Raw genomic sequence first — 16,101 nt, forward strand, 5'->3', positions numbered from 1 at the left:
CTAAAAGTATATTGGTTATATAACCACAAGATGTCGCAAGTGACCAATTTATAAAATTATTCATTATCAAGCCATTTGGATAAAAAAAAAAAAAAAAAAACCTTGGACGGGGTTACCACTACCAATAGAAGTAATGCAAGTAGACCTATTATTTTTTTTGTCAATAGCTGGCCTAAATAATGCGTTTTCAGAAAAGATACCTAGATTTAAACAATAGTTTGCAATGCTTTGAAATATAACTCACTCATATAATATTAAGTTTCCATTTTAGTGTTTAAAAGATTTCCCTGTTCTACTCGAACACTACAGAGGGGAGGCTTTTTACTCCACTTAATATTCCTCAGGGTAGATTTATTTTTTTAAGTCAAATCAGTATAGTCTCGGACTTTTCACGGTATTGAATATTGTCATATCACCATTATTGCCCATGAAGAAAGAGTTTACTGAACACACCAAAAGCTAGTCATGTTTTCACACTGCCATTAAATAGTCCATTGAAGGCTTAAGCAGAATTTAACAAAATAAACGTTACCATACACAAATATCAAAATAATAACAAAATATTACAGCAGATGTTGTAATTAATTAATAGCCCTATGACAACTAGCACCTGTCAACACATTTGTCAATAAATGTAGGCTACTTTACACGATCCACGGAAACCCCAATGCATAGCCTACAGAAATAACGTCATAATACATCATAACACTGAGGAAGTGAGAAACTTCGAGCCGTAGAGGCTGGCACAGTACAACCACCTGTATCCTGATGTCACAATTCTCTGTAACAGAAACCTTCAATTTAACGCACAACTGCGCGCATCGCAGCTCACACACCAGCCACCATGAACAGCCAGAGAAGACCGGGCAGCTTCCGCGCGACAAGCCCTGACCAACCCAAAGCCAAATCCAAAGCTCAATCAAAAGCAAACTCAAATGAGAAGAGTAAACAGCAGAAAGATCACCAAAAGACTGACAGGGAGGATAAGTCTGCGGAGCGCGCAGAGGCCAAGTGCGAGCCAAAAGGGGGAAGCAGGAAGGAGAAAGATCCTCATGGCTGTGAAAGTGAAGTCAAACCTCATGAAACCCCAGCACCAAAACGGGGAACCATTAATCGAGAGAGTAAAAAGCAGAGGGAACTCAGACAGTCTCCGCAGAACTCCGAGAGTAAGTACAAAGAAAACGGCGCTTTTGTTCCCAAAACCGCAAACAATGACAAGAATGAGAAACAAGACAGTGCACAAAGCAAGCATCAGAGTAAAAAGTTTGACTGTGAAAGTGAAGGCAAACCACGGCAGACCGTAAAGAGCAAATCCGATGAAAAAACAGCACCAAAACTTCAGAGAAAAAAGGAGAGAGATCCTTTAAATATTGACAAAGAAGAATCTCTGGAGAGCCCCGAAAGCAAATTGGAAGTAAAATCCACAGCAAAACCTAGAAGGCGGCATGGATCTGCCATTAAAACAGACGCGAGCGATGCTCAGGACGCTTCTCCAGCGGTTAGTGCGCACAGCCCGGATAGCCAAAAGAAAAGCGCAGAACAAACTGCAATGAGAGGACCAAGAGTCGATGACACGCTGGGAAAGGTTCTTAAGGCAACTATTGACAAGTTAAAGATCAAGAAGAACGAGCGGTCTAATGCGTCCAGTTGTGTTAATGACATAACAGATAAAGTCATTGCACACCTGAAACGAAACACTACCTGGTGTGAAGAGATTGAGAGGTTACGAACTGGAAGTTATTATGAAAACGTTAAAGTAAGTGATGCACGCATCATTCTGTATTGATCTGATTGCCAGGGTATTCCTACAACATCAGATCATGTCCAAAGAAAGATAATACTCGGTGATAATAGATTAGAAACAGACCAGAAAATGCTTGAATTTTCACAGATGCCTGTCATATGTGAAAAATCAAGCGTTTTCTGGCCGGTTTCATTGCACATTTTAATTTTTTTTTTGGACATGGCTATGAACTTCCGAGTCAAATCAGTGTTCAAAATTACAACATAATCATGAATGCAGGCATATCCAATTATTCCATGAGAGAAGTAAAATAATATTCATGTTCGGACACGTTTGTGGAATGTTACAATTATATATTATTATGGTCTTGACATTTCTAATCACAATGCCAACGCTCATAAAAGAGCTTTAGCTAAAAGCAACCAACATCTGCTTTATCACACTTTAGATTTGTGAACCAGATGAATTTGATGTGATGCTGACTATTCCTGTGGAGCGAGTGGACATTCAGGAGTTTGATGAGGCCGGAGCATTTTACAGTATTGCACTGAAACGACATCAGAGACATCCTCTGGACAGATTTCTAAATGAAGACAAGACCATTCGGGCCAGCGAAATGCTGAGTGAATTCAGAGACGCAGTCAAGAAGGCTGTGGAGAAACTTCCACGTAGGTCCCAATAACAAGTATTTATTTGTTATTGTACATCTTTTAATGATCTCATAATATATAATGTTTGGTTTAAGCTTAAACGTTTTAATCCGTAACTTTTGAAATATAATTTTTAATATTTTGAACGTTTTACACTTATCTGTCTAGATCCAGTTCTTTGTTGGACTTTGAACAATCGGAGCGAGCCTTTAAAATCAAAACACTTCGACTATTTACAGACACGAATATAAGCGTAAATTGTAAATCAAGTTGGTGGAAACAACTCTTTTGCGCATTAATCAACAAGAAATCAAACACCTGAACACAACAATATGCCAGCCCGATCTCACGGCAATTCGTACATATTTTACGAGGTGGCTAATTCGTACGAATTCGTACGACCACACTCGTACAAATTCATACGATTTTTGCCAAATCATACATATTTTACGAGTTGCACATTCGTATGAATTTGTACGAATGACCTACACCAAACCCCGCCCCTAAACCTACCCGTCAGTGGGGTCTAGCCAAATCGTACGAAATCGTACGAGTGAGGTCGTACAAATTCGTACGAATTAGCCACCTCGTAAAATACGTAGCTACGAATTGGTCGTGAGATAGCGTTGAATATGCCCATGGTTTTCAGCACCGTAACGTGACGTACAAGTTCCCCGTTTGCGATTAACCCATAAAGCATTTTCATTGTGGATTATTATCGATTAGTCCTTGCAGCACGAGAAATAGCTATTACTTTTATAGATATTTAAGAAGAATAAGAACAACAGAAACATTCATAAACATATCTAATCTTAGTGTTAGGGGATGAGGACGAAAAAAAATGAAGCTAGTGTAAGTGGAAATGTTGCTATATGGCACATTTCAGTTGAATCAGTAAATGGTTACTTTTGATTCACAACACACCAACTGCAGAACTTTACCATCTGCATTTAATTTAATCCTTGCGGGGGGGAAAAACTGTCCAAGAACAAAGGTTATTGGTCAAACTTGTTCTTAAGAGACATCTTAACATGTTGGCTGAGTTTATGCAACTCATAATATTTGTATTTACTATTTATATATTTTTTGCATTCTGTAGACCAAATTGAGATACAGCGAAAAAAGCCTAAATGCCCTGCAGTGACGCTGGAAGTAAAAATGGAAGAAAACGGAATGACTATTTCTGTAGACTTCGTTCTTGGTCTCAAGGTTCATCGTGCAAGCTGGCCAGACTTTACAAAATATGGCTTTAAAATAGAAAACTGGCTTGGTAAAAAGGAGAAAGCTAATATGAAGCATCAACCATTCTACCTGGTGCCTAAATATGAGGGAAAGGGAGACACAGAGCATGATGGAGTTGTTGCAAAAGGTACAGTGTTTATCATCATCATCAGTTATTTGTTTTGTTTTATATATGTGACCCTGGACCACAAAACCAGTCTAAAGTAGCACGGGTATATTAGCAATAGGCAAAAATACATCTGAATCAAAATTACTAATTTTTCTTTTATGCCAAAAATCTTTAGGCTATTAAGTAAAAAGCATGTCAATATATAAAAACTTATTTTTTGATTAGTAATATGCATTGCTAAGGATTTTATTTGGACTGCTTTAAAGGCAATTTTCTCAATATTTAGATTTTTTGCACCCTCAGATTTCAGATATTCAAATAGTTGTATCTCCAAATATTGTCCTATCCTAACAAAGAATCATTTATTCAGCTTTCAGATGACCCTGATGATGAACAAAATTGACCCTTATGACTGGTTTTGTGGTGCAGGGTAACATATACTGTATGAACCAAGATACTGTGGCCCTTTAAAAACATTAAATGTTATTTGGAAAAATGTCCTTTTCACAGATGCCTGGCGAATTTCTTTTTCACACGTCGAAAAACAAATTCTGAATAAGCATGGCCACTCCAAGACATGCTGTGAAGAGGGTGGACAAAAATGTTGCCGGTAATTATTATTCTGTTCCTCTTGTGCCAGAAACTATCTGTTGTGATGGTGCTTCATTGTTTGCATTAATACAATGGTGTTCACCAAGTCTGCAACATTTACATTAAAATAACTGAACTTTACTTCTACAGGAAGGACTGTCTAAAGCTCCTGAAGTATCTTCTTCAACAGCTCAAAGAGGATGACTCCAAATCCAATAAGATGTCCAGCTTTTGCTCCTATCATGCAAAGACCACCCTTCTCCATGCTTGTGCCAAAAGGGGAACTGACAACGAGTGGGCATACAGTCAACTGGCCCACTGCTTCCAGGAGCTTTTGAAAGACTTTGTTGAACACCTGAGAAATCGTCATCTCCCTAACTTTTTCATTCCATCCCATAATCTCTTACATCAAGCCTCTCAGAGTAGCTGTGATTTCTTGGCAAATGCAATTGAATGTCAGCGCAAGAACAACTTTCCTATATTCAGTTAATTCTGATTTTCAGTATATTTGTATTTATGCATGTTTTGTTCTTTCATCTTGATAGTCAAATGTTACTTAATACCATTCAATAAAACATATTCCAATTAGTTTTATAGGCTTTTATTTGATATGCATTCAGCTGAACAGGATTGTTACATCATCTACAACTGGAGGCATTTTACCTCACATCAATGTAGGATAACAATAATAAAAAAAATACTGAACTGGGGAAAAAAAAATATATAAAAGAAATATATAATGCATGCAAAATGAATCAGTTTCTTAAACATAACAAAACTTAATTGGTCAAAGGACTTAACAGGCTCTCTACAAATGAGAGGATCAACACTTTAAAAGTTTATGAATGAACTCCAGTGAGTATAGTGACATCAACCTGAAAGATACAATTAAAGATCATCACAATACAAATGCTTAAAAGCACACATTTGGTTAAGAAATATCTTGTAAACACTAAACAATTTTGGTTTAATGATGGTATAAATCATTTTTAAAATGTGTTGTGAAATAAAACATTTTCTTCATACTGATGTTACTTGAAACAGTAAAAAATTAATGCAACAAATTGTACCTTTCCAGCGATCAGATCCACTGATCTGAGCCTCCTCTAAAACTACCTCTCCGTCCTCCCCCTCCTCCTCTTCCTCCTCCTCCTCCTCCTCCTCCTCTGCCTCTGGGCGCAAACATTGCTTTCTCCCTCTGGTGCTTTTCATAACGTTCAGCCATTAGTACCAGTTCTTCTGGTACATCCTAAAGAAAGGAAAGATGCTTCTCTTTATCCAGATTCTCCATTAGCATGTTCTACACACATATAGTAAACACACTAAAGACAATCTCAACAGAATGAGGCATTCTCTCTCTATTCTATATATACACACGTAACAAAGTCATTTATTTTACAGTTAAATTGGTTTTAAGACCCTTTACTGGCAAAAGGTTGTGGTGAGGCTTTCAAAACATTAAAAAAAAAAAAAAAAAAAAAAAAAAAAAAAAAAAAGAGATCTGATTTCACTTTCATCCAAACTAAATGTTTGACAAATAAATCTTTAAATCCAAACTTTGCAATGAACAGTTGTTTTTCCACACAAATGATACTTGGATTAAGCAAAAACTGGACACACTGATCCCAATCATGAAAAATGCTTATTTTAAACTAGATTTTGTTTGAAACTCTTGTTAATTATAATGTAAGGATGCAATAATAATCAACGTGAATTTGAAAAGTCTTAATAATAATAAAAAAAAAACCTTCAGAGAAATCCAGAGTTTCAACTTGCACTAAATATGTACAATGGAAAATCCTTCTCTTTTCACTGTTTTTTTAATCTGCAGTAAACAAAGTAGGGGCCCATGATACTCTGACTTACTCATTGTCTTAAATATATTGAACTATTTTAATTATTGGATTGATACTGATGACATTAAGAAGTCTCTTTTATCAGATAACGATATGACCATGGATATATTGTGCATCCCTACTAAAGCATTTTTTGTCTAGATTTCTCCATGAGATTCACACAATACATACAAAGAGAGATGCGTCCCAATGAACGTAAAGGGTTAACTAAAATGGTGACAGACATTTCGGTACATCCCTATTTTCATATCATACAAGTGTAACCTACATACTTACAAACACAACCTGCTGTAAGAAGCCTCAGATTTCTAACTAGCCAGCCAGAAGTTGAGGATTTGCGTTCTTTATATAGTAGATTTCAACAAACATAATGAAAGGAGTGGATGCCTGCAGGTGTGTTTACCTGACCAGATCTCTCCAGGATGGTGATCAGCTCAGAAGCTACTTTCCAGTCCTCTCTTGTTACCAGGGTTATAGATGCACCGGACCTCCTGGGTCAAGACATGGACTCATTTACATAATGAGCCTGAAAGGTTGCATAATCACACTTCTTCCTGTAAATGTCATTTCAGTCACACTTTTCACTGCTTCACTCACCCTGCTCTACCTGTTCTCCCAACACGGTGCACATACTCCTCCACATTCCGAGGGAAGTCATAGTTGAAAACATGCGTGATGTCATGAACGTCTAGCCCACGTGAGGCCAGGTCAGTCGCCACCAGAATGCGCACACGACCTTTGACAGCAGCCATTGATAGGCAGATGGAAATCTCACAGATCAATTTCAATTAAAATCTTAAGGGGCTCAGTACAGTCGCTGACTACACCGAAAGTAGTCGTAGTTGTAAAATATGCATTTTATGCACCACTAGCCAAACAGTGTTTGTTTGAGCAGCTAGAAAACAACATCGAACAACATTGTTTGGAACTACTTGTTTGCTTAAAGGAAAATGGGGTCAGCATTTTTACAATTCTGGTTTTGTTGGTGTCTAAGAAATTATATATCTTACCCTTCTATTTACTGATTACTAACATACCATCTCTAAAGTCCTGCAGTGCCTCTTCTCGGTCACACTGCTCACGGTCTCCGTGCAGAGATTGAACTGCTACACCCTGCAGACACAGGTCACTGGAGAGGTCATCAGCTCTATGCAACAGCAGGAAAGAGAAATCACAGTGAGAATCTGATGACTCAAGACATTCTTAACCAGTTTTGCTTCAAGGATTTTACATTCGATCCAACACAGTTTGTCATACAGTAATGTAATGTAGTCAGGGTCATAGTTTTTTTTTTTGGTTTTAAGATGGATGATTCCACAAACAGCACCTCTAGAGTAGAATAACTATTAAAACTACCCACATTACATTAGGCTCTTGCAGAGTTTAATCCAATTATGGAAATGCCAAATCAGGATCAAAGCACTAAATCATCCTGTCAGACTGAGAGTGTAATAAAGAACCTGTTCAGGGTTGCTGCAGGATTTTTAAGCTCAAATTTAAGACTTTTTAAGACCTTTTTTAAGGCCTGCACAAATCAAATTAATACTATATAAGCAGGGTAGGGCAATGTCTATGGTAAACTATTAAACTGTAAAATGACTGTAAAAAGCATGATTTACAGTTCAGATACAAGTTTCCACAAAACTTATAAAATGATACAGTTCACATTTCAGCCTTTAAACCACTTTTAAGAAAATGGATGAGTCAAAAGTATTAATTACATGAATTTAAACAATTATCAAATTATTATATTAATTAAATAACATACAAAAATTAACTATTCTTATCGACCCACCAGTTCACATTTACAGCTCTGTGTGTTTGCATTTGAGTTGATTTTCACATTAGTCTGAACAAAAAACAACCCAATGTTCCTGCAATACCTGAGGCTGCAGTTCTAGAACCGCATTTCTAGGAACTGATTCTAACATCAAACAAACAGATACAAAGACTAGATCTTTTTTATCTTTCCATCTTATTTTTAATGTAAGAGCTAGCGTGAACTTGAGTGTTCGAGGGGGTGGCAGCAATCTCCATTTAGCCTATTTAGCTGTGCAAAACAGTTCATTGTGCTGCTAGATGTTGTAAATTAGGTTTTTTAATTGAAATTATTTTACATTTATTAAAGTACTAATAATCACACTAATTTGTACCACAATTGTCTTACCGTTTACTGCACTTTAAGTGGGTCACACATCAGACGTGAAGTGTTGCGCTGGGGTTAATGAACTGAAGTCTCGCACAGACACAAGTCTTTCTTTCCAAGAAAACTGAATTTAAAACCAGAATATATATAGAATATATTGACAAATTAGGTTAAATATTTTAAGAAGGTTGCCAATGGGTATGTTTAGGGTTAGGAGTTGGTTAGGACAATAATGAAGTATATACAATTAAACAAATATATAATTCCTTAATAATAATAGTAATAATAATAATAATAATAATAAACAGAATTGAATAGCAAATGCTATAAAATGAACCGCGTACACACACAGTGCCTATAGAAAGCCTTCATACCCCTTCATTTTTTTTTTCACATTTTGTCATTTTGTGATGTTATGTTAAACTGCTTTAAATTTCTTTTCTTTTTTTCACATAAATCTACATCCCACTTACCATAATGACAAAGCAGGAACCGGATTTATCACTACTTTGCAAATTTATTAAAAAGGAAACACTGAAAAAATGAAAGTCTTCATACCCTTTGCTTTGACGTGAAATTTAGATCAGGAGCATTCCAGTTTCACTGTATCATCTTTGAGATGTTTCTATACTCCGACTGGAGTTAACCTGTGGCAAATTCAGTTGATTGGAGATGATTTGGAAAGGCACACACACCTGTCTATATATAGTTTAACAGCTGAAATGGATGTCAGAGTAAAAACTAAGCCATGAGGTCAAATGAATGGCCTGCATAGCTGAGAGACAGGATTGTGTTGAGACAGATCTGGGGAAGATTATAAATAAATTCTGCTGTGTTGAAGGTTCACATGAGCATTTGGCCTCCATAATCCTTAAAGAATGAAGTTTGAAACAATCAGGACACTTTCTAGATCTAGCCTCCTGGCCAAACTTAGCAATCGAAAGAGAAGGGTCTTGGTTAGAGAGGTGAGATGGTCACTCTGGTTGAGCTCCATGATCTTATATGGAGATGGGAGAAATTTACAGAAGGACAAACATCACTGCAACACTCCACCAATCTGGGCTTGATGGCAAAGTGACCAAACTCAAGCTTCTCCTCAGTAAAGATACATGAAACCCTGATTGGGATTTACTAAAATACACCCAAATAACTCTCAGACCATGAAAAAAAAAAAAAAAAAGATTATCTGGTCGGATGAACCTCAATTCCTTATTAATGTCTAAGGGAAACCAAGCACCAGCTTATTAAGGGGTATGAAGACTTTTCTGTAGGCACTGTACATATAAAAAAAAAAATAAAAAAAAATCTATAGGGTCCTAGAAATGCGGTCCTGCAACTTCAGTCTCCGGTATTGCAGGAATACCCTACTCACAACAACAGCCTTATTGAAAATGCACATTCTCTGCCAGCAGAAGAAGCTTTCAGAGAACACAAAGCAGCACAGCACCGGACTTTGAAACATGCAGCACTCATATTTATTTAATAAAATAATAGCCTTTTGAAGTTTATTCGTCACATTAAGCTGTATTGCAATTCTGGTCTGTACCCAAATTTAAGACCTCCTGAAATCATAATTAAGACGTTCTTGTACAATTTAAGAATTTTTATGACCTTAAATTTGATACAAGTAAATTTAAGACATTTTAAGACTTTTCAAGGACCCACGGGAACCCTGCTGTTCCAAAGTGAGCGTTTGGTTTTAATGTTTGCACAACTGTTAAATGACCACAAAAGGTGGGAGTATTACAAGGGTGTGTGGGGAAAAAAATATTTATGACCACATATTAAACGGCCACTCCCTCTGACATCAGAGAAATGCCAAGTTTCATTTTTAGAAAACAGCAGCATTTCTCCACAACACCTTTCTCAAGCACACAAAGGGATGGGCATAGACTGATTACCACATCAAGTGATCATAATAGAAATTATATTATGCAATATCATTTCAGTAGAACATGAAAGTGTTCTTTCAAAATTCCTCCCATTTCCTTTTTCATGAAAAAAAAAAAAAAAAAATAAGTTATTCTCATTTAAGTTTCGGTCTGAGAAACTCACTTGACTTTTTTCCCAACAAATATTAGTACTTTGTCCTGAGGCTCCATTCGGTCAATGAAGTCAAAAATGTAGTCTTTCTTTTCTTCCTCCTGCACGAACAGAACTGTCTGCTGAACAGTGTTTACTGCCTGAGGGAGACAGAGATGCAGAAGGGGAATTAACTGGAGACTTTTTATAATGAGGCTAAACAGAAAAGCTGCATTACAACTGTATTTGTATGTAACCCACTTTAAAAACATACTATGCTGCAACTGTTCACTCACCGCTAGATCTAAGGTGCCCACGTAAACCATCATGGGGTCTTTCAGGTAGGATTTGGCCAGCCGCCTGACTCCTGTTGGCCAGGTGGCACTGTAATACAATCGTACAAATATTCAAACTTCACAAAAAAATATAAAATATTAGTCCTTAATCCGCATTTAAAGTTTAGTTCACACTGCACCGACAGATGCCAAACAATGACAATAGATATGTTTTGTCGAGTTTGATGGATCAGTGTGTAACCCATTCTTTTTTTCCCTATAAACCCATACCACAACCTGAAAAATGCAGATTGAAGTTCACTCTGTGTTGTCAGGTAGTGGATAGTCTGAGAAGTGACAAACATAAATTTAGTGATTGTCTGTGTTGGTTGTGATACCATGTGTACCATGTGATTCAGCCTTAAAATGAACTGTAACTTAAGACAACAAACAATGTAATGCAACATAAGTTAAAAGTCATCTGTCAAATTCATCCATACACCATTCAAAAGAACCAAACCACTGAGCCCATCACCTAGTCATAACAGTTTGTCTGTCAGGTCGAATATCCAGAATGATTTTCATGATTTGAGGTTCAAAGCCCATATCCAACATTCTATCAGCTTCATCCAACACCTGAAACGGGGAAAACCAAAAGACACAAATGTTTACAAAACTCCAACCTGTTTTTTCAAAAATAATTTTTTTTAAGTGCTCACAAAAATAATGCACCATTAATGGCCCAGTATGCATTTTTGTCATTAATGTACCAGATAGGTGATGGAGCGCAAATTGATGAGCTCATTCATCTGCAGATCATTTAATCGTCCTGGTGTGGCAATGACTATGTCAACACCACTGGTCACTACTTTAATCTGGGCCTTTCGGTCACCTCCTCCATAGATACAGATGCTACAGGAATGAGAGGAGTTTTGAGTAAACAGACAAAGAAATCAGGATGAATTCTTAATGTTTGTTGCATAACATCATGATTTATTTAGGGTAACTGGCTAAAGCACCTTTTAAATCCTTTGTAGCTGTATTTGTTGCACTCAGCTTCAATCTGGAGGGCCAGCTCACGAGTGGGAGTTAAAACCAGCATGCCAGGGCCATCCCTCCTGTCTCTTTTACTACAGTGTAAATAAATAAACATTTTGTTAATAAAAAGATTAAACATGGAGCACTGATACTCTGGTAGACACTTACACTGGTTGCTCATCCATATGAATAAAGCCAGGTAGCAGGTAGGACAGAGTTTTGCCTGTTCCCGTCTGGGCTATTCCAATCAGATCTGTTCCTTTCAGGACGATGGGCCAGGCTTGTGACTGAAGCATGAGACAAAATAACCAGGATTACATTTATCCCCACATATCAAGCTTAAAATTCAGAGCAGAAGCAAACACGTGAAAGAAATAGTTTCTTTGGGGTACCTGAATGGGAGTAGGCTTTTTAAATCCCACTCTGACGATGTTTTCCATTATTCCAGGATAGTGAGCAAAAGCCTCCTCAAAAGTACACACTGGATTGGGAATAGTTCTTTTTTCCCCATCTTTCAAGTCATCCACAAAGATGTTGTTGTTCTCCTTTCTGTTTGGGCAGAGAACAGCAGGGGTACAAAAACAATACAAATATGCACAGTGTTGCACTAATGCTGGCTCAGTACTTTTATATGTTTTTTTTATTTGTATATTTCAAAGACATAAATTTTCATTTATTGTCTTTTTGTAAAGAAGTGGCACTTCTAACTTACGCTATAACAGTGCTTCTCAACTAGGGGTCCTCTGCAAAATCTCAAGATGACTTCAAAATGATTTAAAACAACTAAAATTAATTTTCCCCTTAAAAACTCCTTTGAAGAACCAGGACAACCTGGATAATATGAGGTAGTCTAATTTTAAGTGCGATTTCTAGACTTAAAATAAAATACATTAAAAGACAGTACAAAAAGGCAAAAACAGAATGCATATCATATCATACCTTTTCTTCCCCCTAACTGAAATTATGCCTTTTAAATTAGAATTTAATTCAAATATTGATAATATTTAAGTACAAAATTCAATTGTAGTTTTTCAGCTTTTTTTGACAGCCCTACAAAAGACATTAACAAAGCACTTTGCACATTATTTCTCTCACTTAAACAAAAATATTCCATTAAAAATACACATTCAAAGCCTTACCACTAGCACTAATGTTATACCCAAGAATGCCATAGTACATTCATCTCAGAGCATTCAGACGCACTGTTATGAACAGATAAATGCTGCCATCTGTGGGCTAAAGTGAAGAAGGCAAGTTGATACAACTTTTACCTCCAGATTTTGACTTCTTCTGCACTGCGAGCTGCCACTAATTTTGCCTCAATATAGAAATCCTTCTTAAGAGGGGGAAGATCTGCAGAAAACAAGATGACTGTTTAATAAGGTATAGTACTTACAGTATTTCATATCTGACTATATATTTCATGCAGTATATCAACTAAATTTCTTACTCTAGTTAAAATTTTAGTCTTAAAAGTGTGTAAATAAAGTGTAAAGTCACAGAGGAAAGTCATATGTTTGAAACAACTGGAGTCTGAGTAAATGATGACAAAACTAATCTTCAGTAATAATCACATCATCGTGTGCCACTAAAGACTCACCTTGCCATTTCATAGCTTCATATTTGTCCCGATTTTCTCTAAGTGCAGTCCAGTCAATAGGTACAGCTGTTGGGGCAGCTGCAGCCACAGCTCGTACAGCAGCAGCTGGCCAGCAGGACTCATTCTGATACCCTGCATTGCTGTTACCTGGAGATTGAAATGGAAAATGTCAAAATATCAGTAAATAACAACACAATAAAATAATACATTATAGTAGCTTAGTGCTTCCTGTGCTCTTACCATTGCCATATCCAGGACCTCTGACAGAATTCCCATGCACCAGATCTTCAATCATGTCTTTGGCTTTGAGCTGAGCATCACGGCTTCCAAAGACAAGTACCTCTGCTTCATGTGCACCACTGTTTATCTATCATTCATCATTTAAACAGTAATTGTTGAAATACCATATAAAAGAAAATTGTCCCTTACTCATTCATGTTGTTCTAAGCCCATATGCCTTATTATTATTTTCTGAAAACATACAGTAGGTGAATTTCGAAGAATGAAAGTAAAAGACAACGGCTTCAAGGCAGCTTTTCAGAAAATATTATGAATCTGACTATACTACTGAAACTACCCAATGATAACGACAACATTATTGTATTTTGTAGAGCTGCTTAAGTAATTTATGTACTTTGTTGCACTGACACTGAACTGAAAATAACTGTGATGAAACTATTGCCTTTTACAGACCTTAATCATGTTTGATGCCATATTGAATTTAAAATGGACAAAAATTTGTTTTTGTTTTTAATTATATATGGCGCTAGCCTAAGAGCTATAGAGCTTTTTTATAGCTGAAATTGAAGTTTTTGCATAATTGATGAACTGTGCAACACTGACAGATACTAAACTGAATCAACACTGAATCTGGGTTGAGATGAATAATGACACCATTTCTTCTGTAGAGCTGCTTTACAGCTAACATTTCAGTTCTTTCATAATTCATGAATTTAGCTGCTTTGAAACCATGTTATTGTACCTGCTATAAAATAATAATAATAATAAATGTGCCTTAACTTGAAAGGGAACTGTGACTGTTCAAAACAAAAAAATATTAAAAACTCACTTTATTTTTCCAAAGAAGAAACTGTGCAATATGGGTTCAGAAAGAAATACGAGTAAATAAATTATTAAATTTCTCATTTTAAATGGACTATGTCTTGCATTTCAACAAGTCCTAACAGTTTTAACCTGCTCAAGGTGTGACGGGCTAGTGATTAGATACAGGCGTTTCTGAGATTTCCAAACGTTACTGCCAACAACTGCGGTAGCATTAGTGTATTTAACTTGCCTTTATCGATGCTCCACTGCTCTCTTCGAGCTCCCGAATTTTCGCACCACCTCGACCTAGACAGACGAACAGAAACAGAAGTGACTTCCGCGAATCGGTTCTTTTGAACCGTTTTAAAACATGATTCAGTCATTCTTTAGTTTCCGCAAAGACCTTGATATGCAATTAAGCCGTCCCTATGCCATTTGGTATTTGTATTATTGCATTATGTATTGTTATGCTATATTATAATTCTGTTCAGTTGAGCTATTTACAAAAAAAAAAAAAAAAAAAAAAAAAAAAAAATATATATATATATATATATATAATAAACCATTGGTTCGCTACAAATCCTCTTATTAGTGCTTCACTCACCGGTTGTCGGCTCATGAGTCTGATTTGGCTTAAGACTCGAACCGACTGAGCCGCTTATTTGAACGAATCGTTTTGAGGAAGATTTTCAACCGATTCGTTGGAAAAACACCAGACATCACTACAGAGAGGGCAGAGTTTGGCAGCCCAAAGAACTGCTGCATGCACAAATGTTCCACAGACACCTGTGTCTCACCTATTATTCTCCCGACCAAAGAGCTTTCCACACTGAGAGTTGTCGGTGATGAGCCTGATCTGTCTCCACCAACGCGACACCCTGTAGGTCCAGTCCTGGAACGACTGTAGCTGTTATTTTTACCTGTTGCTCCGTCACAAACACTGGATTCAGAGTCTCGGTCCCTCCAGTTTCTCCACTGCTCGCCGTCTCCACCAAACTTTGCGCCGAAGCTCGTGGTTTCTCGGCTCCGCGCGCCAATAGGACACGGAGGCCTCAATGACTTTACCGGTAACGTTACATTTTGAACGGGTAACGTTAACGGCTTCGAAATCCCCACACCATCCGCATCGTACTCATCTTCCCAGTCCGACATTTAAAACAAACATATAAGAACACGACTTTGATAATCGACGCTTCCCTCCAGCACAACCGCAAATCTCTGATCAGAAACTTCGATCAATATCCGCTCACGTGATCCCTTACTAAAATGCAAAATGGCAACCGCAATTTAAATTCGTTACTGCTGTGAAAACCATAACGAATAAATATTACACCCTGAAAATGCTTTTTATAACCTTTCTGCGGTTTTGATAATGACTGTTTGTTTGTTTGTTTATTTATTTGCTTATTTATTGATTAGTAGTATTTCAGTGGATGACGCAGTTTATAAATGTGTACACGAAATGAACAATAAAACAATTAAATGATGCCGTTTTTTTAGATAGATTATTTACAGAAAACTATAATTAAAGCCACCCATAGAAACTGATGCAGTAGGCCTACATCTGCTGAAAATAACTTTTTAAAAAGAGCTTTTGGAATAGTATAGCTACTTCCTACCCTTACCAAAAAGTAGTATACTTCAAGTTTATTTTATTAAGTATACTTAAGTATAGTTCAAGTATATTTAGACTTTTTGTAAGTATAAGTCAAGTATACTTAAATGTCATTTTAAGTATATTTCTGAGAAGTACATAAAGCCCATTTCTGAGAAGTACATAAAAA

The 16,101-nt window shown here is 36.7% G+C and overlaps 2 protein-coding genes across 3 annotated transcripts; one reads left to right on the forward strand and one right to left on the reverse strand.

Moving 5' to 3' along the window:
- The first annotated feature begins 773 nt into the window (after positions 1 to 773).
- cgasa (cyclic GMP-AMP synthase a) lies at positions 774 to 4,924 on the forward strand. 2 transcript variants are annotated; one of them, XM_042736994.1, is made up of 5 exons: positions 775 to 1,756; positions 2,193 to 2,412; positions 3,494 to 3,763; positions 4,256 to 4,355; positions 4,487 to 4,924. In XM_042736994.1, the coding sequence occupies exons 1-5, from the start codon at positions 845 to 847 to the stop codon at positions 4,824 to 4,826; spliced, it is 1,842 nt and encodes a 613-aa protein (XP_042592928.1). In that variant the 5' UTR covers positions 775 to 844; the 3' UTR covers positions 4,827 to 4,924. The 2 variants fall into 2 exon arrangements, with proteins under 2 accessions (XP_042592929.1, XP_042592928.1); XM_042736995.1 differs by lacking the exon at positions 3,494 to 3,763 and having other exon boundaries at positions 774 to 1,756.
- A 3-nt stretch (positions 4,925 to 4,927) lies between these two features.
- ddx43 (DEAD (Asp-Glu-Ala-Asp) box polypeptide 43) lies at positions 4,928 to 15,583 on the reverse strand. The gene is made up of 17 exons (XM_042736993.1): positions 15,115 to 15,583; positions 14,568 to 14,623; positions 13,514 to 13,640; positions 13,274 to 13,420; positions 12,945 to 13,026; positions 12,066 to 12,222; positions 11,842 to 11,960; positions 11,655 to 11,765; positions 11,406 to 11,547; positions 11,171 to 11,271; positions 10,657 to 10,744; positions 10,394 to 10,521; positions 7,230 to 7,339; positions 6,790 to 6,928; positions 6,596 to 6,683; positions 5,407 to 5,585; positions 4,928 to 5,211 (listed from the first exon to the last, which is right to left on the reverse strand). The coding sequence occupies exons 1-16, from the start codon at positions 15,467 to 15,469 to the stop codon at positions 5,418 to 5,420; spliced, it is 2,118 nt and encodes a 705-aa protein (XP_042592927.1). The 5' UTR covers positions 15,470 to 15,583; the 3' UTR covers positions 4,928 to 5,211; positions 5,407 to 5,417.
- Positions 15,584 to 16,101: the final 518 nt, after the last annotated feature.

Source organism: Cyprinus carpio, chromosome B13, assembly GCF_018340385.1.
Source record: "Cyprinus carpio isolate SPL01 chromosome B13, ASM1834038v1, whole genome shotgun sequence".
In the NCBI taxonomy this organism is placed as follows: domain Eukaryota; kingdom Metazoa; phylum Chordata; class Actinopteri; order Cypriniformes; family Cyprinidae; genus Cyprinus; species Cyprinus carpio.

Excerpts from the sequence above, each read along its gene's own strand:
- ddx43 (XM_042736993.1), bottom strand. The coding sequence starts at position 15,469 with ATGTCGGACTGGGAAGATGAGTACGATGCGGATGGTGTGGGGATTTCG. Across the intron at positions 11,961-12,065 it reads AAAAGCCTACTCCCATTCAG|TCACAAGCCTGGCCCATCGT; the intron begins GTACCCCAAAGA and ends CTCATGCTTCAG. Across the intron at positions 11,548-11,654 it reads AGCTACAAAGGATTTAAAAG|CATCTGTATCTATGGAGGAG; the intron begins GTGCTTTAGCCA and ends TCATTCCTGTAG.
- cgasa (XM_042736994.1), top strand. The coding sequence starts at position 845 with ATGAACAGCCAGAGAAGACCGGGCAGCTTCCGCGCGACAAGCCCTGAC. Across the intron at positions 2,413-3,493 it reads GGCTGTGGAGAAACTTCCAC|ACCAAATTGAGATACAGCGA; the intron begins GTAGGTCCCAAT and ends TGCATTCTGTAG. Across the intron at positions 3,764-4,255 it reads TGATGGAGTTGTTGCAAAAG|ATGCCTGGCGAATTTCTTTT; the intron begins GTACAGTGTTTA and ends TCCTTTTCACAG.